The 24,947-nt window shown below is 40.6% G+C and overlaps 2 protein-coding genes across 8 annotated transcripts in view; one reads left to right on the top strand and one right to left on the bottom strand.

Moving 5' to 3' along the window:
- Positions 1–12,732, bottom strand: part of LOC129192314 (formin-like) — a 72,138-nt gene extending 59,406 nt beyond the window's left edge. Inside the window, exons 1-4 of one of the 2 annotated variants that reach the window (XM_054796208.1) lie at positions 12,714–12,732; positions 11,020–11,106; positions 8,157–9,747; positions 1,560–1,726 (exon numbers count right to left, since the gene is read on the bottom strand). In XM_054796208.1, the coding sequence (XP_054652183.1) occupies positions 1,560–1,726; positions 8,157–9,660 (1,671 nt within the window). In that variant the 5' untranslated portion in view covers positions 9,661–9,747; positions 11,020–11,106; positions 12,714–12,732. Of the gene's footprint in view, positions 1,535–1,559; positions 1,727–8,156; positions 9,748–11,019; positions 11,107–12,713 lie in introns of those variants that run through there. The other variant, XM_054796211.1, reaches the window with a different exon arrangement.
- Positions 12,696–24,947, top strand: part of LOC129192313 (ryanodine receptor 3-like) — a 159,920-nt gene continuing 147,668 nt past the window's right edge. For 5 of the 6 annotated variants that reach the window (XM_054796205.1, XM_054796207.1, XM_054796203.1 and 2 more), the window contains exons 1-2: positions 12,696–13,046; positions 14,299–14,346. In XM_054796205.1, coding sequence (XP_054652180.1) covers positions 12,999–13,046; positions 14,299–14,346 — 96 coding nt within the window. In that variant the 5' untranslated portion in view covers positions 12,696–12,998. The remainder of the gene's footprint in view (positions 13,047–14,298; positions 14,347–24,947) is intronic. The other variant, XM_054796206.1, reaches the window with a different exon arrangement.

The following is a 24,947-nucleotide window of genomic DNA, read 5'->3' as shown; positions in this document are numbered from 1 at the left end:
CCAGTCTGTGGACACCTCCCTTTAGGTCCCGCCCTTCTTGGGAGGAAACCTGTAGCACCGGCCACAGGTGTCTGATTACTTCACGTCCCGAAAACGGCAGCGTGGCGAAGTACTAAACACACAGGGGCAGTGTGTGGTGAACTGGACATGCAACGTGTCCCGTAACGCTGCATTGCACCATTCCGTGTGAGCTACGGCCATGAAGAGCCTCTGAGGATTAGCTGTATGGTCATAGGCAAGGCTAGCTAACATGCTAACATTGAGCAACCTTGTCCGATTAGCAGTTTATGCTAATTAGTTAAAGTGTGACTCCCACTGCCACTAGTTAGTACACTGTCAAACATGGGTATTTTTTTCCAGTTTATTTTTGATTTAGAGCTTGTGGTGGTTGTTTGCCTTGTTTCAGGGACAACCACCATTTTTCCAGTTCCCCTTAGCAACGAAAGGTCACTGTCTTCAGAATGCCTAGAATGCAAACTGCTTGAGTGAACACCTAATCTGGAAGAATGTGAGCCCATAAAATGTTTTGAAGTGAGCTTTGTATTTGTGTGACTGCGGAGAAAGTCAAGCATTCAATCACATTTATGCTGTTAAGAAAAACCTGTACCAAATAGTTTCCATCCACAACTTTTTAATACCAACCCAAACACTTACCAGTTTTTAAGTAAAGGGTTTTTCATGCAAGAACCTCAGAATAACACTAGAAAATGTGTTGCTTAATACAGTAGATCCTAGGACCAAGTGTCCCAAAAGATAGCGTTAGAAATTTTAGTGATGAGTGATTGATACATTCACATAAATCGAGGGCTTCTCCAATCTAGGATTTTGTTATGCAACAGTGGTGGTACTCCATACACACAATAAATTCTCTGAAAAGCCCAGCTTTACCACCACTGACTGCAATATTTTTTATTTACATTTAAAAACTGATGCAAACCTTGACAACTGCAGACTATAAGTGATCATAATAATATCATATCAGTGAATTGCATTGTAGTGCAAAAGCCAGTCTGTCTAGACTAGGTTTTGTTTGTTCAGGTAATGTAACAAAATAGGAGCATACAAAATACAAAATTGACGTGTTGTTTTTGGACTGACAATAGTTGAGAATGACAATAAAGCAAAAGTATGTTGCTGCTTAAATAACACCCAAGCTGCCTAACACAAGCTTGTGCTGGTATGTTAACTGATAATGGCGATCATTCTTCTTAAGAGAACAATGCATAGCTTGCGCTGATAGACTATGCTCCACACCCAGGTAATGCACCTGATCAGCCACAGGAATGAATGCCTTAGTTAGAAGATGAGTGAACTGGAGAGGCGTCAAAGCAATGTCATTGTATAAGCGTTTGAAATGTCATGTTTTTTTTTTTTTTTAATCCAATACTTATTTGACTTGAAGACAGAAAAAATTAAGCTGTAGAATTCAATTCCGTCTGCGGATTACAATCCACGACTTTCAAGAATTTGTGATCATGTGCTTTAATGGATAAGTGGGAAAAACGCAACAGCACTGTAGTTAATGCCTGAAATGTCGCGCAGGCTTAAAAAGCCCTCACCGTGCACTCCAGCTTGGGATAATAAGGTGTATCCCCGATGATGTCATCCTCAGGCGGCGTAATGCGGAGGAAATCCAGGTGATCAGGGCGGGGAACACGGGACAGAAGTACCTGGTGTTCATCGCCATCTAACATCCAAATATCATCATGACGTAGCAGAGAGTCCTCTGTTGGGAGTCATAAACAAACATAACAACGGTGTAATTAGCAGTGCTGCTGAGTAGCTACGTGAGGAAAGTTGTGCTACTGTGTAGCCTGCATGGATAATACAATTGGCTTGAAAGGAGGCGTCAGAGTATTTTAGTATCAAACAGGCAGCAAGAGAGACTCCTGTGCTTCCTGCAGGCCTGAAGCTATTTTTATCTGCACTTAGTCAGCCCTAAACCCGTCATCCACACCAGCATCAAGCTATACTTATTCAATAAGCGCAATCCCAAAAACAAACACCTCCAGCTAATATTGATTGATTGATTATGATTGATGTTCACTGTAAAAAAGTAAAAGTGAGATTACAACCTTGTGCCCTGTAAACATGGAACTGTAGAGTAACTTCACCTGAACCCACTTTAGGAAAGGCTGCCCTCTTCTGTCAAGAGAGCAAAAACGCAGCTTCAGGAGAGGAAAGTTTAGTGTTTCAGATGACAAATTTGTGATTCATCTGCTCCCATCTTTTATATTAACAAACCGTAAGCACAACGTGCACAGGCATCCTTGTGGGCTGTGCTACATATACGTCACACCATATTAATTTGAAAATAGTAAATTCAAAATATAATAATAATAATAAATAAAAGGGGGCAAGGTAGAGCCCACAGAAGCATTGGTGACCTGATATTCCTGCAGATGCAGGAAAACACCAAGACTTGTTTGTACAGAAATACGAGCACACCACATCCTGTTCAACAAACCACAAAAATATCCTATAACCTCATTGTGTATTGCGTATCCTTGAGAAGGGAAGCACAGTATGGCTAGAGTCGGTTGGTAGTTGCTTTAAATGCTTTAAATTCAGGTATGACAGTCCCCCCCCCCCCCCCCCCCCACACACACACACACAAAATCAAGTGGAGAGCCCTTGTAGGATAAGGAAAAACACTCAAACTATCCACTGCGATTGGGCATTATGAGACAGCAGCAGGGGCTGCAGTCGCGCCAGTTATCTGAGACGTAGATTATAGGGGAAAAAAGAAGGATTACATTAATAACATTTCATTACGGTAATGCTCTGCTGCATGGCTCCGCAGTGGGGACTGCTGTCTGTGTGCTGGGAGAGTTCCAAATGTAGTGTTAAGCTCACTCCAAATCAAAATGTGCCTTGGGCATTTGAAAGCAGGTGGACAGACTGTAAATGTAAAACTGACTTACAATGGAATTTTTCATGGTTAAAATAAATACAACACATATAGTAAACTAAAAACATCAAAAACATTAACCAATTAATTGGAGGTTCCATATTTTTCAACAATTTTAAGTAAGCTTCAGACGTCCCACAACAGTAGATTGCAATTGTATCTAGCCATGATGCTGGAATTTAGACAGACAGTTTCAAAGTGCTTTGAGTAAGATTTACCAGGAACACCCTGTTTTGCGTTTCTGTAGCTTTAAAGCTATTGAGCTGTGTTTGCCCACATCTGTCTCTGACAGAGTGTGTGGCTCCAAGAAGCACTATTGTGAACTTTATCCACTTTTTACATATATGCTGTGACTCTGCAGTTGTCCAACATAATAAATGCCATATATACAACGCTAACAAAAACGTAACATTGAGGAGTGGGACCGGAGGATACAAACGTTAGCAACACTAGCGTCAGAGGTGGAATCATGTCCACGAGGAAGGAGATTTTCCATTCATGATGTCATAAGACACGGAACTTTAAAAGCAACCGTCTTCTCTCAAAAATGGAGAAAATAAATTATAGATCTTTCTCACATTTGGTGCTAATAAACACGCTGCAGGGATAAATATTACTGTTATAACATAATTCATAACAGGGGCTTTTTTAGATATGCATGAGGATGTACACACTGCCCCCATCTGGTCAAGAAAGGAGGAAGCATATCTTAATCACTTCACCCAAACACTGCAGTCTGGCTCTGACGTTGCTGCATTGTAACAACTGTATCATAAAGAACGTCTGCAGATGCATTATGCAAAATGCATCTGTTTATTTGACAGGTTACTTATAAACCCTCATGCTCTTGGACTGACCCTACGGAAACGTGAGCTTATTGGTATTTAATATGCCTCCCTGCTGCTTTAAAAGCGGAGACCGACTCATAATGTCAATAAGTGACCACATGCAGTGCAGACGGGAGGGTTTTGCATCTCAGATAACACAATTATGTATGACAAAAAGTGGATCATCCCCATCCATATGAATACCAACCTCTTTGGCGTAGTCCATATTTGACCACATGTGCTGTGCAGGTGTTTCTTCACTGCAGGTGTTAAATGACATATAAGTAATTAAACGGTGAAAATGAGCAGCTGTCAAACAGTGTGGGTGTTGCCATGCAGTACTTATCACAATGTTTGTGAATAAGTCTTGCCTGTGTCTGGTGTGGCTCAGGGACCATCTAATGTAACATTCTGACAGGGCTGTGTTGTCAAGAGTGATGGATTAACCTACTTGCCACTCTGGCTGACCATCACTCTTCTTCCACAGTGGTCAAGGGAAGCTTTATGGATTCTGCACACCAAAGCAAATATGCCAATTGACTCTTCAAGGCTGTGAGGGAGTATGAATTATTATTTTTAGTATTTACTCCCCGGTAAACCTTAAATGTCCCCGATAATACAATAATAATAATAATAATGCAATTTTTAACGACGTTGTATCAGTAATATGTGTCCTGAGAGACAGTTTATGACCACATACTGTGAGCAAACACTATATCTCCCTCACTGGTTTGCTCCACTTTTGGGAGAAGAGGAGCTCAAACAGTCTGTTTTGAATTTTTACAACATTTTTATAACATCAAAAACAAAAACAAAAAAAACAAAACAAAAAAAAAAACACTCCCATAATATCGCCTCTGACTTGCATCTAACTAGATGAGTGCCTCGTGAATATTGCCACCACTTCACAGAAGACAGCTTGTAAAAAAATTAAAAAAAAAAAAAAAAAGAGGCTTCAATACAGCAGACATGGGAAATGTAAGTTTGATCATTTTGTTTTTCTATAGTGAATAGGCTAACCTGGCATGATGGTTCTGTTAAAATGTGACTATAATTTGTGTTTGTTCCCACTCCTTAATGTTTAGTTATTGTATGTGATGTACTGTATGACAGCTATTGAGTTGGACAGTTCAGCGTTTCAGTATATACGTAAAAAGTGGATCATGTGCACAATAGTGCTTGTTCCAGATGCAGAGTCAGAGGCTGTGTGGACCAAAATAAATTCCACTATCAATGCTAGATATGCAACATCCTTCAAAACACTATTGTGGGACCTCCAAAACATGTCTAAAATTGTTGAATTGTTGAAAATGAAATATAGGACCTTTAAAATAGTGGATTGTTTTTTAGGGAGAAGATACAATAACTACAAAAAAACAGTGCCAGATGGATTATTTGGAATCATGAGGCTCAATAATTCTAATCTTTTTTCCATTTAAAGGCTTACTGACTGACTTAAATTTTATGTTGACCATAGCTATATGCATAAGTGTAAATACTCAACTGTCACACAAGGGCCGTATCAAAGATTCTGTCTGTATAAGATACCGATGCTCAGTTTATTAATGAGGTTGTAGTTTGTAGGTTGTAGTTAGTTTGTTGTGAAATTGCACAGCATCACATTGAGAGGTGTTTTGCATCTTTCACATAGCTAAATAAGCTAAATAAGGCAAACAAAACACCATCAAAAATTGTTATTATTACTATTATTATGATTATGGCTGGAGTAGATGGCTTTCACTGGTCAAGCCTGATTAAATAGTTTCTCTCCTCAAACAGCTTTGCCAATGCTACCCTATATTTTGTCCAATAAAATCTATAATGTCATCATTCAAAGTCATACAAGTGGGCCATATGGTACGTTGAGAGCATGTGGCAGCTTCCACTCTCCTCTGCCGCTTTTAGCCAGGATGGAGGATCATAGACTTTTGTATAAATCATGAGAATTGCAGGGCTTATTATAAATCATTGAGCTCCTCTTACCACCGCCAGTGCTGCTTCTCTCCACAGGTTTGCTGTGAAAAGGCTGACTGATTGACTGATTGCTCTGTGTAAGAGCAGTGGAACCTCAGAGAAAAGCTGTGCTACATAAACCTGAACCTCCCGCATGCACCGTTACTCATTTGAAATGGAATTGTGGTGGCAAATGAAAAGCAGAGAATGGAGAAATACTGAAGTGTGCTTTCATTGAGTTTGACAGGGCTCCAACTAGGGGACAGAAAATTTGGTTAACTTTGCTTCACTCCACTGGCCAATGTACATTTAGAACAGAGCAGAGATGTAATGAAGATGTGGCAGGGGTTAGAGAGAGAGAGAGATACCTTTGGGCCACAATTTCTCTGTCACATTTCTCTGCAACAACGTCAGGCATATTAAGACAAAGGATGCACCCTAAGCTTGTGTTTACAAAGTCCACCTCATTACCTGAATAGAGCTTACCCTTGTTCTCAGTGGCCCAACAATGCAGCAAGGCTTCTCTCTTTGTTGAATGACAGCTTGCAGGCAGAAGGAGCTCTTGTACTGTTCAGTTTCATATGACCTCGCTGGAACGTACTGACTAATCTGATTGGAAAAGCTGCCTGCCATAGATCACACAATAAAATATGCTAGGGTATTAAGCGGGTGGGTTGAGGAGAGTGACACCCATTGAAGATTAACTCTGGCAAGTTAAGTGAAAGTAAAAGTTAACTTTACTAAACCTACAGATGGTTAACCAAGTCATAAACTAACAATGTTTGTGTTGTTTTTAGCTGAAACGCTCATGTAGTTCCTGGACATTCCAGAATATGGCGCTGTTCTTATTTCTGCTACCATCAAGTGGCAAAAAACTTGAGGTTTCGTCTATCCACCATCTGTACCGCTTGTCTTCATTTGGGTCATGTCATGGTTGAACTGAAGCCTATCTCAGCTGACTTTGGGTGAGAGGCACCCAAGACTAGGTGTACCTGGGCATGATGTACCAGGGCATGATTAGACAAACAACCATTCACATTCATGCCTATGGTCAATTTTGAGTCTCCAATTAACCTAACATGCACAGTTTTAGGATGTTGAAGGAAGCCAGAGTTCTCTGAACAAGGCCACTCTTGGGAGAAGAGACCACTTGAAGAACATGCAAATCTAATCACACAGGTGTTTCAACAGAGATCTGAACCTGGATCTCCTGACTATGAGAGTGATGTGCTAACTGCTACTTCACCTTGCTGCCTTAAGTGAGGGTTTGATGGGTTTAAAAGAAAAGTGCCTACAAATAGAAGAGTGATATAACTGTGAATGTTAATCATAAAGACTGGCCATGAAAATGGCTAGACTAGAACAAAAAACGTATGTGAATTGAATCTGTATGTCTATCTAGGTATCTACAATATAGATACGTATATATCCAGATATTTGTTCATTTAAGGCTCGTGATGATTGAACTAAGCTGACAAGTATAAAAACACATCTCTGAGGAGTTGCACAATTAATAATGAGCTGGATGTGTACCTTTTAGTTAAACTATTTAGCATACCAACACATATTTTCATACTTTGTGAGAAAAGTTCTTTCTCCAAAAACTTCAGAGCCCTAACCTCAACACTTTCAAACACATTTGGGATGAACTTGAACAGGAATTTGCCCTCTCGTCCAACATAGGCGACCTCTGACATAAGAAATGTTCTTCTGGATGAATGGACAAAAATTCCCAGGCACTCTAAAATCTTCTAGAAGAGTTCTGAGTTTCCCAAAACCTTTGTCTATACAGTGCAAATCTATTCTGTGTTAACACGAGACACAATAGATAATCTTATAAAAATGTTCCATCAAGGGTTCTCAAAATACAGCAATTCTAATCCTTTTCCATACCTGCTGGTGACCCTTTGTCAGTTTCTTCTTCTGTGGGTGTGGAGGTATTAGTTTAGAAGTTGGATAACGGGGTACCTCCGGCAGCAAATTGGCAACGCTTCAGTTAACACAGTGCTCATGAGAACCATGGTCGGGTCAAAGTTTGCATCAAGTTTGAGCCTTTGATCAGAGGCACTAATCTCTGACTTGGCCACAGTGCTTATACAGTTGCTTAGAGATCATCTACCAAATTATCGTCAGAGCCTGATTGCAACTTGTATAAGCTCTTTTAATTTGCATTCGCACACGTCAGTGCAGTGTTGAGGAAACAGACCACTTGAACTGGCCCAAATTCGTCTGCGACAAACTGTGGAGAATAGCCACAGTCACAAAACTTAGAGTTCAGGATAAAGACCAATTACAATGATCTCATGCAATAGCAAGAGTCATCAAATAGAAACATTAGCTCCATGTGAAGTCCTCAGGATGATTAAACCACCCATGTCAACATTTACATGCTAAGCTATGTACATGAGCAATGCTTCTTGTTGTGAATGTGTGTGTGTGTTTTTAGGGGATTTCAATTAGCTTACCTGTTGTTGTGGAGTTGCCAGAAGAATTCCACTTTCCGGAGTTGCTTGGCCGCCTGCTGAGATTCAAATCCAAATGTGTAACGGTTCGCTTGTTTCCATTCTTGTCAGTGACCTCAGTGAAGAGCTTGGGCTCATCTGTGTTACTGGAGCTGTCTCGTTCGTGGTCCACATTCTTATCAGAGAGCAGTACTATGCGGTGATTGAGTCTTGGGCTTGGGGAAAGGGCTGGCGACATGCTCTGGAGGCTGTTAGAGGCTGGGAAGGATGTGTTGAAGACACCGGCAAGAGAAGGTGAAGTGGGACTCTTTGTGTGAGGTTTAGATTGGGGTAGAGGGTCATTTGTAAGGGGGAGAGGCAACTGTAGCCCCTCAGCAAGCCTGTTACCCATCTTTTCTCTGCTGACCCTGGGAAGAGTGTCTCTGCTTGATCTCAACTGTCCATACCGCTTTGGACATGTACTGGTCCCTGGGTAAGATTCAGAAGACCCTGACTCATCTGGGCTTGTGTGGCTGAGACTTTGCACTATCCCCTCAACATCCTGCACTTTAGCCACCATCCTGAACCCCTTATCCTTTAGGTTGGTTTTACCGTGCAGCTGTTGATTGGAGTTCCCCATTGCATTCTCTGCTGAAACCTCATCCAAGCAGTCAAACTTCTTCACTGGTCGAAGGTTGCTCCCACTTTCCCTTCTGGTTAGACCTTCCATCAGGCAGCAGGACGCTGATTCAAAACCCTGCTCGCTGTCATACTCTGAGAAATCATTGCAAAAATCCACGTCTGAGTCAATAGTCTGGTTGTCCTCTATTAAATCCCAGCCCTCTCTGGTAATCTGAAAGGGTTCCTCCATTGGCAAAATGGGATTACCAACATGGATGCAGGACGATGCACATGGAATCTGCTCCACAGAGGAGACTAAAGATGCACTATTCTTGGCAGGAAGATCACAGGATGGAGTTCCATTTGAAATGTTCTTCTTCATCTGACTCTGGGGGATATCCTCAGCAACGACAGGCCTCTTGCCTCCCTTCATCTTCATCTTTCGAGTCTTTGTTGCAACCACTTTCTGCTCTGCAGCACCTGTGTTTCTGACAGCTTCACCTCCTGGATCATCTTCCTGGCTCTTGATGTAATCCTGAATTTTCCCATCCTGGTTACCCATCTTGACTTTGTCAGAACAATCCCTGCACAGGGATAAGAGATCTGCCAGCAACTGGTGGTGCTCTGCAGCCAGCCAGCAGAGCTCTGCAACAGCTCCTTTTGTTGCCTGCTGATAGCAGAAGGGTTTAGCCAAGAAGTTGGAAGACTGGCTTCTTTGTTTGGACACAGCGAGATCCTCCTTTCCCCAGTCATGGTCATTACTGGTCCGAGCTGAATGAGGGGTGCGGCTCTTGTACTTAAAGCTCTGGTCCAGCCTCTTGGGGAAATACAGGCTGATATTGCTGAACTCACGGATGGGCACATAGAGAAACAAAACAGTGTGTTTGCCCTCCATGGTGGGCGCCATGTTGATTAGCAAAAGACTCGTAGGAGGTGGTCCACCTGCAGATGGACTTGACTGCAGGGGGTGTTCATCCTACGGCCCATCCTGATGCTGTCAGGAAGAGTACACAGCAGTGATATTTCTGTACAGTATTGTTAGAATAATACATTAAATACAATATAGCCACCTTGACAACAAAAACTTGCACTATTATTGAGCTCACAGTCAACTCTGTTGATTATGAACTTGGTGAAATTATCAGGAATTTTCTATTTTGGAAGCCACCTTCCCTCTAGTCTTATGTTAACACAAAGGAAGTGAAACATTAAAAACCACATGCCATTACAGGTGCTATCTGCCTTGGTTAGACACTGCATCTATCTTTCTAATGTCCGTATTCCTCCCTCTTCCTGCTCAGACGTTGCAAGACACACCCCACGTAACACACACGCACTTGTTGTAATTGTTGTCAGCTAATAATAGCGATTTGGCAAAGTTTAGCTACTAACGTTAGCTATTATTGAATGCATAGACAATCATAACAACACAATGACTCCAAATTGTCAGTTGCTTCTCTGAGACTATATACTGTATGTGTATGTGCTTGTACGTGATACCAGACAGTGCTGAGTAAAAGCCATGAACGGCAGTCATTTTATTTGGGTCAAACTAAATTTTTAAAAATTTTAACATGGAGTTGTGACAACTATGGACATTCGTTTGTGTTTTTTGTTCTTTTAAGCCACTGTCGGCAACATATTCAAGATTCAAGATTCAAGATTCAAGAGAGTTTTATTGTCATGTGCATGGTAAAACAGCAGTTATACCATGCAATGAAAATCTTATTCTGTTCATTCTCCCAAGAAAAGAAAGAAAACACAAAAAAGAATAAGAACATAAGAAACATAAACACGGTGGTGTTCTTATATTTTTTGGTTGAAAAAGCATAGTTTGGAGCTGAAGAGTCAGTGCTTCCATTCCATATGTTTGCAGGTAAAACAAGATGTTATTCTGTTGTTGCAGCGATGGACAGCTTTCAACACTTGGCAAATACCTCCCAACTGTTTACATCATAACATAATCCCTATGGGTTAATGTCACCTTGCACTAGCCAGGTGTGCATGTGTTTCCCTAACAACGCAGGTATTATTTCATCATCATTATGGGATGCTTCTCGCAGAATTATGAAAAAAATCGACATACATTGTGCTATATGTACTGCAACATACAAACTGAACACATTAAATAACCCAATCTGATTCATATCCGCTTCAGTTTGCAGTCTGTGTTGTATCGGAAGCGTAAAGTGCGCAAAATTCTACTGCACCTGCAGCGGGTCAAATCGGTATAGCTCATTAAAACAACAAACAGACATTTACTTACCCGATTTACTTGCTGGATGAATATTTCTTATCATGTCTGTGTTGCAGCCAGCCAGCCAGCAGGACGCACCGTTGCTTCACAGGGCTCCTATACATTGAATGACAAGACTGTAGTCCAATGGCAGTCCCCCGCGCTTTCTAACTGTACAGTGATTGGTTAATTTTCAATGAACTCCGCCTACAAATATTTGAGCCAGTGCGGCTGCAGCTTGCAGGTAGGCCAAGGTCGCCATCTACTGCTAACAATGACAGTTTCTGCTGTAATGGTGACAGTTTACTGTGTTTCCCAAGTTTTAAGGTGCACAGGTAGCGAAAACAAGTGTACCGAGATCAGATTTTTGATGCTTTTTGAGCGCCCCAGGTGACGTTATTCAGAGCTAAACAGTGACACCTAGTGGGTGACATTTACATCTACTGTTAAACCTTTTATTTCCTATTTGGATTACTTGATTTATGTATGACTTTCACCATTTTTTGGCGACAGTTAAAAGTATGGACTATTTTAAGTATAAAGCTCTTATGATAAGGTATAAGTTATAACATATAATGTTGGCATTTGTTTGAAACTAAATGAACGTTATTAAGCAGCCTCTACCTTGGTCAAAACATTATACACGTTTGACTCCGTCTCCGCCATTCAGGATGACGATGCCAAATGTGCTTTTTGCTAATTAGTCTACTTATAAATTACACTGACATATAGCTATCTTAGCTATTGAGATTAACCTTGCATCAGCAATTCCACTGAACATTCTATATTCAGACCGAAAAGACAGGTGGATATTTATATGCGGACCATAGCAGCACAGAGAAAGCAAGAGTGGCGAGGTAAAGGCCAAGCACTAATAATAATGGAGGAGATAATACAAGGAGACCTGTGAGTTTTAAGTGGGTGGAGCAAGGAAACAGAGGACACTTGAATAATATAATTAAATATTAATGATTGTAGTGGTAGTTTGTATTGGGAAAGAAATGCACTGCATCATACTGGAGTGTGTTTGTATTATTTTCTCGTGTCTCGTGTCGTTAAATAAGGAAGTAGACTCTCATTGTGATGCAGTGCAGTTCTACAACACAAAATTATAACCACATGATTAAATATATTTGTATATACGTACATATATGATATTGTCAGACATTGGCATGTATTTTATACAAATCCTGCACTGGATGCCGTTAGATTATGCATGTGTACCTAATGTGGCGAGTGAGTGTAAATATTGTCGCTGTTTAAGTCCCTGCTTTGACCCTAGAGGGCAGCATTGCATTTAACAGGGAGGTACCTCTCTTTAGTGTGAACATGAATACAGTTTTCACTGTAATCTGGATTTGGGTCAAATTTTAGTGACCACAATTGGTTGTGTTAATCTCACGAATGATCATTTAATAGTGAGTCAGGCATAAGATATTTCACATTTCAAATGCATAAGGTTATTGGAAATAATTTGGGTAAACGACATCATAATCTAAAGACACTTTGTCACAATTTTGGATGCTTTAAGGGGTAACTGCTGAAAGGTCTAAGTTTTATGAATGCATTGTGGGTTTATGTAATGCTCATCACATCTCGTCACGAAACGCAGAAATGAAAATATGCCGCATGGTCCATTTTGCATGCTTTCTGAGCATGCCCCACACCCCCAGTTGTTATTATTATCCCTGACTCTGATTATGTCAGAATACGGTTGCATTTACGCGCTCTGCCTGTGACGTCGCAGATGTGTCTCAGCTTCTCCTTGTCTCCACGCCACGCCGTCCACAGTCTCCCCAGCCAAGCCAGCCAGTCAGCCAGCCAGCAGCATCAGTAGCAACATCCCTCCGCACGCCCTCTTCCTTCCTCCTCCTCCCGGGGCCACCGGTGAAGGAGGCTTGTGCCGTGGGGTTTGGCTGGCAGTCTAGCCGCTGTATGGCTGTGGATTAGCTGTATGCTCACATCGACAAGGGATAGGAGCCAGCGCCTGAGTGCGCTTATTTGCAGCCATGGCTGAAGGCGGAGAAGGAGAGGATGAGATCCAGTTCCTCAGAACTGTGAGTACATGTTTGCTGATGTGCTGATCGGCATACTTCTCTTTGTCATCATCGTCATCATCCCATGCAAGGGAGGTTGTGTATCAACTGTCTATCATGTAAAATGTTTATTTTTCTCATGACATTTGAGAACCACATTGAACCTTGTGCACATCTTTAAGGTGGTGAGAGTAGTGCCTTATTGTTTGAGAATCATCTCAGTTATTCCACCACAATGCAGGCTTTGAATTAAGAAGTTGAGTTAATCACTTCCTAAATGTCACTTTTCTAATTTGTCAACATACCTACAGTGGTTGGTTGTTGCAGTATAATTAGTGAAATGATTTACAGAGGCATAATGTTACAAAGGAGACAAACTATATGCATTATACAGTCACTCACAGTCACAACATTAGGTACACAGCTACACTTTAGTGAGATCTAATTCAAATGTAAATAACATTTGTATTAGCTCTTGTAAAGATAATAATACACAGGATTTTTTTATTTACCAATATGTTTATTGTTGTGGTTGTAGTTTGCACTGCACTGCATCATCACTTTCAATGTGTTTGTAATGTTTATGCTTATTTAACAAGGGGTTAAATATAATACTGTAATGTGAAAATAGAAACATTTGTAAAGGCAGTGTGTATTGAGAGGGGTTTTGAATCGTTTGGTAAAGGGGCAGAACATTACAAACAGTACTCTCTGCACCCACACTCTTTAATACTGTCAACTAAAAGCGAACACAACCCTGGATGTCTTTAGATTGTGCAGGTGTCCCTAATATTACGGCCAGTGAGTGTATTCCGCCTGGCAGTGAGAGCAGACAGTTGCCCCGGGCTTGCTTTGTGCAGCAATAGCAAATGTCTCCATGCAAGGGAACATAGCAAGATTGCATAAAATCTACATTGTTGATACTCCCGATCATAGCAATTGAGTGTAATTCAGATGTAAAAGAGGCTCCAGTTTAATATGATACACAGTGTGTGATGGTGGTGTTGATGCTGGATAGCAGTTTGAAGAAATTTTGTGGATATAGATTATAACATAATGGTACAATGCAAGAAGTCATGTCTGAAAAGAAAAAGATGTAAGGGAGGCCCAACTCAGTGGGACGTGTAGGCTTTCCCAAATTTGGTGTTGATTTTCACTGAGCGATAATAACAAGGGGCTCCTATGTCTTCTCAATTGAGAGACTTGAAATGAAATGTCTGTTTTCAAATTTTCCAATGCTCTACCTAACAAATAACTGTCAAAATGTCAACAGGCATCCGAGATGCGCAGCCCCATAGCACAGCCGTTAGGCATGAACCATGTACGTAAGTGATGGATTCTTCAACGTGTAATCTTTTCACTGCTTTACCCCCAAGAACAGCGATGATCTTTTCAAATGTTCCTTTCTCTCGCTCGCTGTCATCTGATACCTCCCTGTTCATTTGTCCTCATAGCCGCTCAACCTTTTAACCGCAGTGCATAGAGGTCACCACATCAGCATGCCTCCCGCTCCTAAAAGAAGCTGACATTTCAGCGCCGCTATTCCTCCCTTCTGCGAGACAACATAAATGACAATCATTCATAATCACAATAGTTTTTTTAGGCGAGCCTCCATATTTTTGGATTTGGTAATTTTGAGTCAGGGAATGAGCTTGGTGGAAATGCGTGTGTGCGTTGAATGCAAATGTGGAGCTTTGTGGTGCAGTCAGGCTGCACCAGACGTGCAACAGCAAAACATAGTGCAGAAATTATTCATCAGTCCTAGCTAAGCTTGGTTGACCACACACACTATCACTTATGTAGCATAGGTGCTCAATGCAGAGTACATGACTTAAGTCATTCCCGCAGAAAGAAATGCTCGGATACATGTACGCTTATACAAACACACCAGCTCACATTCAGTAGACTGTACATATGATCCGCAGTGCCACTGCTTTGTGTTGTGCCTGTATGTAACGGCTATATGTTTCCTACTGGCATTCAAATGTCGCCCTTTAATGGAGTCAAAGAGCTTGATAAAGCAGTTTGCAAACTGCCTCTTCTCTAACAACAGAAAGTAATTTCCCTGGAGTGGTAACAGAAATTATCCCTGCCAGACTGCTGCCTATAAAGCCAACTCTGTGGGAGGAAAGGAAAAGAAACAAGGGAATGCCTGAAGATGACACGGTTGTGGGTAATTTGGTGTTGACAGGAAGGGGAGCGCTGAGCTAGGAGACCTAGAGAAACACTTCCTTCAAACTACTGTTTCATATCGGGGGGATGCTTATAAAGCTGCATATTCCACAGGAACCTGTGTACATCCTGTTTGAAAATTGGAGATGTCCTATGATGCACCAGCAGCGGCTTCATAATGAGCAGTGAATAATATGAATAGTACATCAGCTTATGGTCACATGAATCAGGCTGCTCATTACCCACGAGTAGTTCTCTAAACGAATTGGTAGCTCACTGTGTGTTGTGTCATTAGAACGGACACAGTAGGGAGCAAAAGGCGGGATTCAGAAGAGCCTGTGGTATGACGATCAGTACACAAACAAGCTCTCCATTGTGAGGGATCCCTGTGGGGCAAATGTAACATTTTGGCAACTTATTATCAGTTTGAGTGGGCGTAGCAACTTTGAAAAGGCCAGACTGGCTCTGTGACAATGTGCTGTGGCAGCGCTTGGTTTGTTTATGTGAAGGCACTGGTCTTAACTTTGCATCCAATCACTGACAGTGCGTAAATGTAGAGGAAGAAAAAAATGCAGGAAACATGAATTAGAAAAAAAAAGAGACAAAGGGGCTGTTAAGTGTAAAGTTTGGCTGTGTTCCAGAGCTATCTATTTCTTCACCTTGCCATGCTTCTGTAAATTGTCTCCTTCCCCTCTTACTGATAGTGCTATTTGCTTTGAATTATCCTTTTTTTTTTTTTTAAATCACAGCTATTTCCCTGTTTTCACCCCAAGCTCCTGACTCTATCTTCTCAAACCCAACTTAATCCAATGCTTGCATGTTTTTGACATGGCTTATTATGTCTGTTTGATTGCTGCATTGAAGTAAACTGACCGGTGTTTATTGCCGCATTTGAGAAATATGACATACAGAATGCAGTGGATCCCATGTGGAGCTTCCCAGATTCAAGCTCCAAGAATTTCGTCCAAAAGTAAATGAAAAACATGGCTTACTAGCTCAAAAAGTGTGTCTTCAAGCCTTAGTAGTGGTGTAAAAGTACATCAGACTTTTGGTAAGGAATATTTGGTACAGTACAGAAGCTCCCACACCGTGCACATTCAGTGAGGGACAGGAAGTGTAACGATGTCCCGTGTCTCCTCCATAAACAAATACAGTGCAGCTTAGACTTTAGCTAGAGGGAGTCATGGTTAGCAATAGTGCCAAGGAGAAGCCAGAGCTTGAAAACGGTTGTCTGTTGTTAAAGTTTCCTGTTTGAGAACACTTGGTCTTCCTGGTGAAATACGTGAAAAGACTAAGACAAGGGGATAAGACGAAAACATTGTGCCGCCATTGTTTAGTAGAGATGTTGAATAGGGTTTCAAGGTGGAACTATTAATGCTGCACTTCAGCTAACTTGAATTTACAAAAAGTAAAATAATAATTCAGACTGTTCAAGCTGTTAGTAGTGCATCATTGCACTTTCCTTAAAAAACACAATTAAAATACATATTTCTTGCTTAACAATCTTATTTTTTGCAGAGAAATCATTAAATCTGTTTACACAAAAGCTAAGCAGTTTTATATTTTGCATTTTGTTCCCTTACTGTACTAAAAATAAACCTTAAAACCAAGTCACAGTCATGACCAAGATGTCCAAGAATTTTGGCATGCCAAAGATGCCGTTGTTTTTGGTCATGGCTGTATAAATGTATAAATTAAATTCCATAGAGATGGCAAAAACATTGCCATCTTTGGCATGACTATATTTTTGGCCATGGCTGTATAAATGTATACATTAAATTCCATACAGATGGCAAAAACATTGCCATCTTTGGCATGCCTATATTTTTGGCCATGACTGTATGTACAGAACCGTCATTATGGTGTACTGTTACACCCCTAAGCATTTGCGGTACATCTATAAAACAAACTTAAAAACAAACCTAATCTTTTTTGGCAGCATTGTTAAAGTTTTTTCTTTATTTTACCAAATAAATTAAAGAAGAGAACATGCAGATTTGCACACAATACAGGTACAGGTATCTAGCATAACCAGTACTTATACAAAAATATAGTCATTATAGTCATCTATTTATTTAATTCAAATTTTGCTGGGATATACACCACGCCCTTTTGCAAAAATTAGGAACCTAAGTAACTTTCCATTGTATTTTTCCCAAGGCCTGCAATTAATGACATCACAATTTTCTGTACAAGGCAAAAGGTGGCTGGATGAATGTTCAGTACTGCTTCAATTGTCTCAGAAAAACTGTGAAAAACAGGCCTCGTTGAAAAAAATAGAGCAGAGCAAGGATTCTTTGTATGGACTTTTTGGCATGTGGCTATTTGGCTATTCAAGAGGAGACTGAGGACAGTAAGAAGCCACTGCTGTGAAGTGGAGACTGCGGAGTGTAAGGGGCTTTACGCACGGGGGTGACAAATGGCCGCGATGGGCGAAACTCGTCGCCAACGCGTAGAAAACCCTGCACGGTGGATGCAAACATAAGCTGTGGCCAGCAACACCGATGTGTGACGCGCTCACATCCAGAGCGATATACGAGTCTCCCACAGTTTTGATTGGCTGTCAGATTTGGAGGGAATTTTGGGATATCAAAGTAGTTCAGAGGAGGTATGGACTGTATGAAGTATGAACTGTCACAAGATTTTGCTAGAATTAAGTGAAATGTTACTTCTGACTCTGCTATATAGGAAATGAAAAAGTCGTGAAGGGGTCCATCTCATATTACAAACAAGGAAAAGAAATGGTGGCAACAAGCTCCCATGTTGCTACTTTTTTGTTCATCTCTCTATATTATTTTTTGTTTTAGAAATGTCAAATAGCTCTAGGAAATCTGACACGGCAACTATTATTTTTTTTCCTCCGTGTTTAACTACAAGAGAGTACCAAATACTAATATAAAGCAAATAGTAATAAAAAGTTTTCAACTTTCTGGGATTGCCTCGGAAGCCAGCATGTGCTCGATGACATGCACGACCCCAAAATTTAACATGCATGAATTTCACGTGTTGCTTGGCAGGATAGACCCTAATTAGGATAAGCGGCATATAAAATGGATGGATGGATGGATGGATGGATGGCAGGATAGACACTTGCCATATCTGCCCTGTCGCACAGACACAAATGAATGGACTAGAGACGTCACATCCCGTGTGTAGAGCCCATAATTCTGCAGTGTATACTAAAGCTACAGTTGCAGTAATGACAAATCTGTTTAAATGGTTGACCAGCGGTGGTTTCCGTCACCAAAGGTGTTGGCATGCTTCGAACCCCTTCTGATTTGGTTTTGACAGTGGAAATGTCCCATATGTCACATCCATTGTGAACCAATCAGACCAACATTTGAATGTAGTGCAAACAAACATTATAGCCTGCCTCTTCCTGCTTTTAGAACAGAAGCTACAACAATGTAACACACACACACACACACACACACACACACACACACACACAAGCAGTAGTTATGTTTGTTGTCAGCTAATGATAGCAATTTGGCAAACTTTAGCTACTAACACTAGCCATCACTGAATGTATACTGCACATTGTGCAGCGCTTGTGACTGTATTTGTGTGTTTGTACCCACCACGGACGTGTACGTGAATACAAACAGCCATGAGTGGCAGCCATGAATGGCAGTTATTTTGTTTGGGCCGGAGGAAAATTAATGACAATTTTTCAGCAATTTATTTTGTAATTGGGGAAAGTAAGACATGCTTGCTGGTGCCGGTGTTCTTATATTTTTTGTTTAAAAAAATTATAATTTGGAGCAAGTTGCATACAGTACAGTCCCTTTAAATGAAAACTGCACTTTTTTTGGAATTTTGCCCATCATCCACAATCCTTATGTGAGACATGAACACATATTTCTTTCCCTTTTCTGTGCGTTGCACCGATAGAAAACAAGTTAGTATGAGCCAGCTAACAATGCACGTCATGGGAGTTACCTATTTCGACTATGAAGCCCTCTAAAAAAAACCTCTAACAACATTTTATTGTTTCATATACATGCTATGATCATGCATTACCAAGTACGATAACATGTCATACTTACAGTATCTTGCCGTGTTTTGATGATGTAAAACCTCTTTGCTAGGCGCATAGCCCATATAGCTAACGCTACTTCCGTCAACAGCAGCAGTATAGAAACAGTGACGACGCTTACAATGTCCGCTCTCATTGGGATGGCTGTCTTCCCGCACAAAACTTGTGCTCCAGTCCTCAGGTAAAAAATGCTGACAGCAAACAAGCATCTTGTTGAGTCTTCGCAGCGAAATTGAGAGCCAGCAGTATCTACTCTTCCGTCTGTCCCGCTGCAGTGACTTGAGGCGTTGTGAGTGACGCTGAGACGAGCGAGGCATCGTGTTACTCCGCCAGATAAATAGTTTTTCATGTTAGCTGCTGCAATAACAATGTCGCTATAGCTTGGTTAATATACAGGTCAGATATGTAAATGGAACACTGTTGGCGTTTTTTTGAACGTTTTTTGTTCAGTAATAGGTACCTCCCATGACGTGCTTTGATAGCTGGCTCATACTAACTTGTTTTCTGTCGTTAGAACGAACAGAAAAGGGGATGAAATATGTGTCTATGTTTCAAATAAGGATGATGGGCAAAATTCCCAAAAAAGTGCAGTTTTCCTTTAAGACTGAACTACAACCTGTGAACTTCACCAGTTTGCTCTGAGTACATTTTGATAAAACTGCTGCAACTCTCTAGTGTACAGTATATAAGGTTGTAGCTCTGCATAATGCATTAGCAATGTTATTTAATATACCTGTGATGTTTACATGTAATATCGCTTGTGTGTGTTTAAATGTGTTGTTGCCTTCTAAGGTTACTGGTGGTGAAGATGTTATCTAATGATTGAAATGGTGATGTGTCAGACCCTGTGAGTGAGGTGCTCGTATATTAGGTGTTATGTTAGCTCAGAGGTAACCGAGATGCTCTGCAATGTAGACGGCAGGATGTAATATACTCCCACTATAAAACATAAAAAAATACTGCTTTAATATGTAACAAAAGCCAGATTACCCAGGTGACTGTTGAATATAATTGTCCCTCACTTTCTATGTGGCCTCCTCTGTACATGGGCACTCATTCTGAATAGGTTGCTATCATTTCACGTCAGATTTAAAATTGGTAATTGTTACCAACTGGCTTTGTTTTGTTTGTTTTCAGGTTCAGGATTCTCTGTGACATTGAGTTGATATTTGCATACTTTATTCCCTTGTGTTGTGGCATGCTTAAGACAGATGCGATGTTCACAAATAAGATATTCATGTATGCCATTACAAAGTGGAATTACAAATTCATATTTAAACCACTTCAAAATGCAGAGCCGTCAGTACTGATCAAATTGATGCAGATGAATGTACACGTCCCAGCACGCAGAAACATTAATTTCCCTCATATTTCACATTTTGCATCACCTGTGACAAATTTTAGAGCTAGTAGGATTGTTGCGATAGTGCTGTGAAGCAGGGGCAGTTTTCTTCCGTTGCATGATGAAGTCTCATAGAAAAAAACAGGCCTATGATGTAGAGAGAATGGAGCTAGCGGGCAAGCCCAAAGACAAGCCCGTGTAAAGCTGCTGTAATGAGATATTGATCGTTCCACCGAATGAAGAAATTTCCGCAGTTGTGTCAATGGCATGCAGTAAGCAGGCCTGATTGATCTTGTGTGTCAGAGTGTGAATATTTAACAAGGCACTGAAGGAAGCTTCCCGCTGTGGGCTACCTTGTTGTTGTTTGTGTCTTTGGGTCGTACCTCGGAAACAAATTCTCTCTGATGTGTGCTTGTTAATTGACATGAGGCTATAGTAGTTTTTATGCATATACAATTTTTATTTGATGTGCACATGGCACTGGGATACGCAATTTTTTTCTCTGTAGATACAGTAAGACTACCCCAAATCCCCTGTTTTTATTTGCAAAAACCTTCCACACCCTGTATTGGAGTTACTTTCACAATTGATTCAAGTCATGCAATGAAATAACACAATTAATTATAAGCCTGACAGCAATCACAGTAATTGAGCAAAAGACATTGTACCTCAAATTTGTGAATTAAATTTCACTTGTTTGAGCGATCGCTTTGTGTAGCACTTGCTGCAATCAATCAGCAATGTGCACTCTGACAACAGCGAAGTAGTAGATGGCAATGAATTGCCATTTTTGTGAAGCCTCACACTACTGAAATTCATGTCATGAGAACAACCTGTTAATTCCACAAGTCAAATCACACGTTTTACAGTAAGCCAACCAGCCATGTGGTGCAAAGATACAATGTAATTTAAGATTTTCTTTTCATTTTATCCATCCATCCATCCATTTTCTATGCCGCTTCTCCTCATTAGGGTCGCGGGGGCATGCTGGAGCCTATCCCAGCTGACTTCGGGGTACACCCTGGACTGGTCGCCAGCCAATCACAGGGCACATATAGACAAACAACCATTCACACTCACATTCATACCTATGGACAATTTAGAGTCACCAATTAACCTAACATGCATGTTTTTGGAATGCGGGAGGAAACCGGAGTACCCGGAGAAAACCCACGCATGGGCAGAACATGCAAACTCCACACAGAAATGCCCAAGGGAGAATCTAACCCAGGTCTTCCCGATCTCCAGACTGTGACTGTGTGGGCCAACATGCTAACCACTAAACCACCGTGCGGGCCTCTTCATTTTAGAGTGGTGAAAATGTTTTCATTGTGACTAAAACCAGAGTTGAGACATGAGAATTGTCTTGGACTCATGCTCAAAAGACTTGAGACATGACTTGCCATTTGCAACTCGTGAAAAGAGCCACTCAATATTGGCTTTTTTCCCGATCAGCACTCCATACTGATGCCGATATCAATTGATCCCGATATTGGCAGCAGCTTGCCCCTCAAACTAACATCAGGTAGTGAACATATTATGCTTCTTTTACTGTGATGCCACTGGGTGCATTTCACAAATAAACACTGTTAGCGCAAAATAAGACAAATACTGCAATATGGAATGCAAGTTATAGAAGAGTTATAGACATATTTATATACTGTATTTTAAATTAATTAAAATATATTACAAAAATCATTACCAATAGTCAACTATTATAGTCCTCCTATCAACAGCAGTACAATTTGGAAAGCTGCACATTTGCATATTGCACAAACATAATAATTTAATTTCGTTTCTTATCCTTATTTTGTTGCATAGCGCTGCGTGTGACTCCGAGGGATTCTTCCTGAGCTGTGCTATTAGATTAGAAGTATTGAAGGAAGACACCTGCGGCCAGTGGTTCTCTACCAGGGACCCACCGGCACCCTTCATTGGCAAGCGGCGATCCAAATTGTGGAAATTTGGAATGTAAACTTCTCAAACATCTTATTTATTTAATAAATTACATTTATTTATTTCAATTTTAAATGTAAAAACACTGTTTGCAATGGTTACATGGTTGCCTGGAGGGCGCTATCTTTTCAACGTGTTGCAAGCATTATATCCCGCCCTCCTCCTGCTCTGAGCATGTACCGGTAATCTGCACACCAGGTAACACACACATGTGTAGGAACCTTTGCTAAGCTGTGTCATTTTGAGCCAGTTCCAAACAGTTAATACATTACAGTTAATGTAACAGTTAATACAGCAGAAAATACATCAAAGTGCAGTTTGAATTTGAGGCAGTGCAAAAAAAACACGATGTGCCATCACAAAACAAGTTTTGTGATCATTTCAGCAACAATACGTTTTTATCCACAAATTCAAAAATTATTTGAAATTGAGCAAAGCAAGCTTTCTTGCTCTGTGGAGCACAGTGCAGTTTGATGAGGTCTCACTCACGCGCTGATATTAATATCAGCAGAAAAAACAATACCGATATGATTCGATATCAAATTTTTATGCCCTTCTCTGTCCGTGAACTGTCTTTGTTTCACTTTTGCAAGCTTACCTCTCTTTCTCCCCCTCCTCTCTGTCTTTCTCTCCCACTAAAAAAACATAGCAGCATGTCGGCAGATGTGTTGTACATGATCATGTTCACTCTAGAAGCTTTTCATGTGTAGCTCAGCAGAATACATGGGCTAAGCATTAGTGTGTTTCATTAGTTCTGTCCTTGTGTTGGAAAAGTATTGGCTTGCCTCATTTTTATAGTGGCGTTAAACGTACTGTACTGTTTGTTGTTGTTCGAAGCAGTGAAATAAAGTTACAAATGCCAGTGGAAAGCTTTCACTAAGTATTTTTATATGTGCGTGGGTGCTGATGGTACAAAGCAAATCACAGTGTGGCCATTACAGGTGTAAGAGACTTGAGACTTGGACTTGCAGAAAATGGGTGGACAGGTGGACCGGTGGATATGGGGCAGCCCTCGTACTATAAAACCAATATATAAAACAAAGAAAATAAAAAAATAACAAAATATCAAATGATATCAACATATAAACTCTGTAAAACACTGAACAAAATACACTAAATGAATAATGTGAGCCTGGGGTTTGTTTTTCAAAGATTAAGATAACAGCATCGTTTGATCCGTGTGAGTGACAGCTGAAGCATGTTTTTACCATTCAGCACCCAAAATTCAGTCTTACTTAAGTACAGTGGAACTTCGGTTTTCATTATTAATCCATTCCAAAGGGTTCGTCTAAAACTGAATCGTATGAAAAGTGAAACAACTTTTCCCATAGTAAATAATGTAAATCCATTTAATCCTTTCCACTAGAACTGCCACGGTAACAAATTTTGCTGGACGATAATCGTCCCACAAATTATTGCCTATAAACGATATTAATTTTCGAGACAAGATTTTCATTAATGTGATGATAATATATGACATAATAATGCGAGCACATAGCATCAAAAGCAGGTTGACTTTCTCAGGAGTATTGACTGTCAAGAGCTTTTAAATAAAATAAATGAAACAAACAAACAACATAATAAATGAAACAATGAATGAAATAAAAATAAAATGGACTCGCTTTTATCAAAAAATGCTCTTACATAAATATCCCAATCAATCACAATATTTCAGATTTTGAATCAGTGTCACTTTTGTTGTTTTCTGGATATTGACAAAAAAAACCTGAGAAATAACCGTCCACCGTTTTATTTCATTCATTGTCTTTGTTAAAAACTTTTTCATGTCACAAAATGACGTTGCGCAAACGCGCCCCACATCTCCCCACTGAGACAAAGAGACTGAATGACTGACAGGAGGTTGGCACTCAGGCGTTGAGACTGATGCACAGAGGGAAAGCTCTTGCCATGCAGCTCGTTTGATAGAGAGAGGAGGAAAAATAAACACGCATGCACATGTCAATATATCGAGGCCAGCCAAATTATCGACTTCATTTTATTAATTAATTGATTTATTGATTATCGTGACAGGCCTAGTTTCCACCCAAAAAGTGAGCTGGAGCCTATCCCAGCAGACGTTGAGTGAAAGCCGGCCTACACCGTGAACAGGGCACCTGCAACATAGTCAAACAACCACTCTCAATGTCAATGAGTGGGAACTGAACCCACGCTGGATGCACGAACGTCATCGGAGTGAACCATTACACTACATCAGTGACGTCATTTAAAATTTGAAGTATTAGTAATCTACCTTAGTTGTGGGCACAAATGACCTCAACTATACTGTATAGCCCAATTCTTTATTATAAACAGGAAAAGTGTTATTCCCTCCAGTGAACATCTCTCTGTCTCACAAGGAAGCGCATGCTGTGCAAGCGACAGCTGGGTTACCACAGAAACAATGTCAGTGTGT

This window comes from Dunckerocampus dactyliophorus, chromosome 13, assembly GCF_027744805.1.
Source record: "Dunckerocampus dactyliophorus isolate RoL2022-P2 chromosome 13, RoL_Ddac_1.1, whole genome shotgun sequence".
Lineage (NCBI taxonomy): Eukaryota > Metazoa > Chordata > Actinopteri > Syngnathiformes > Syngnathidae > Dunckerocampus > Dunckerocampus dactyliophorus.
The sequence above is the reverse complement of the archived record's forward strand: the minus strand, read 5'-3'. Positions and strand labels throughout refer to the sequence as shown.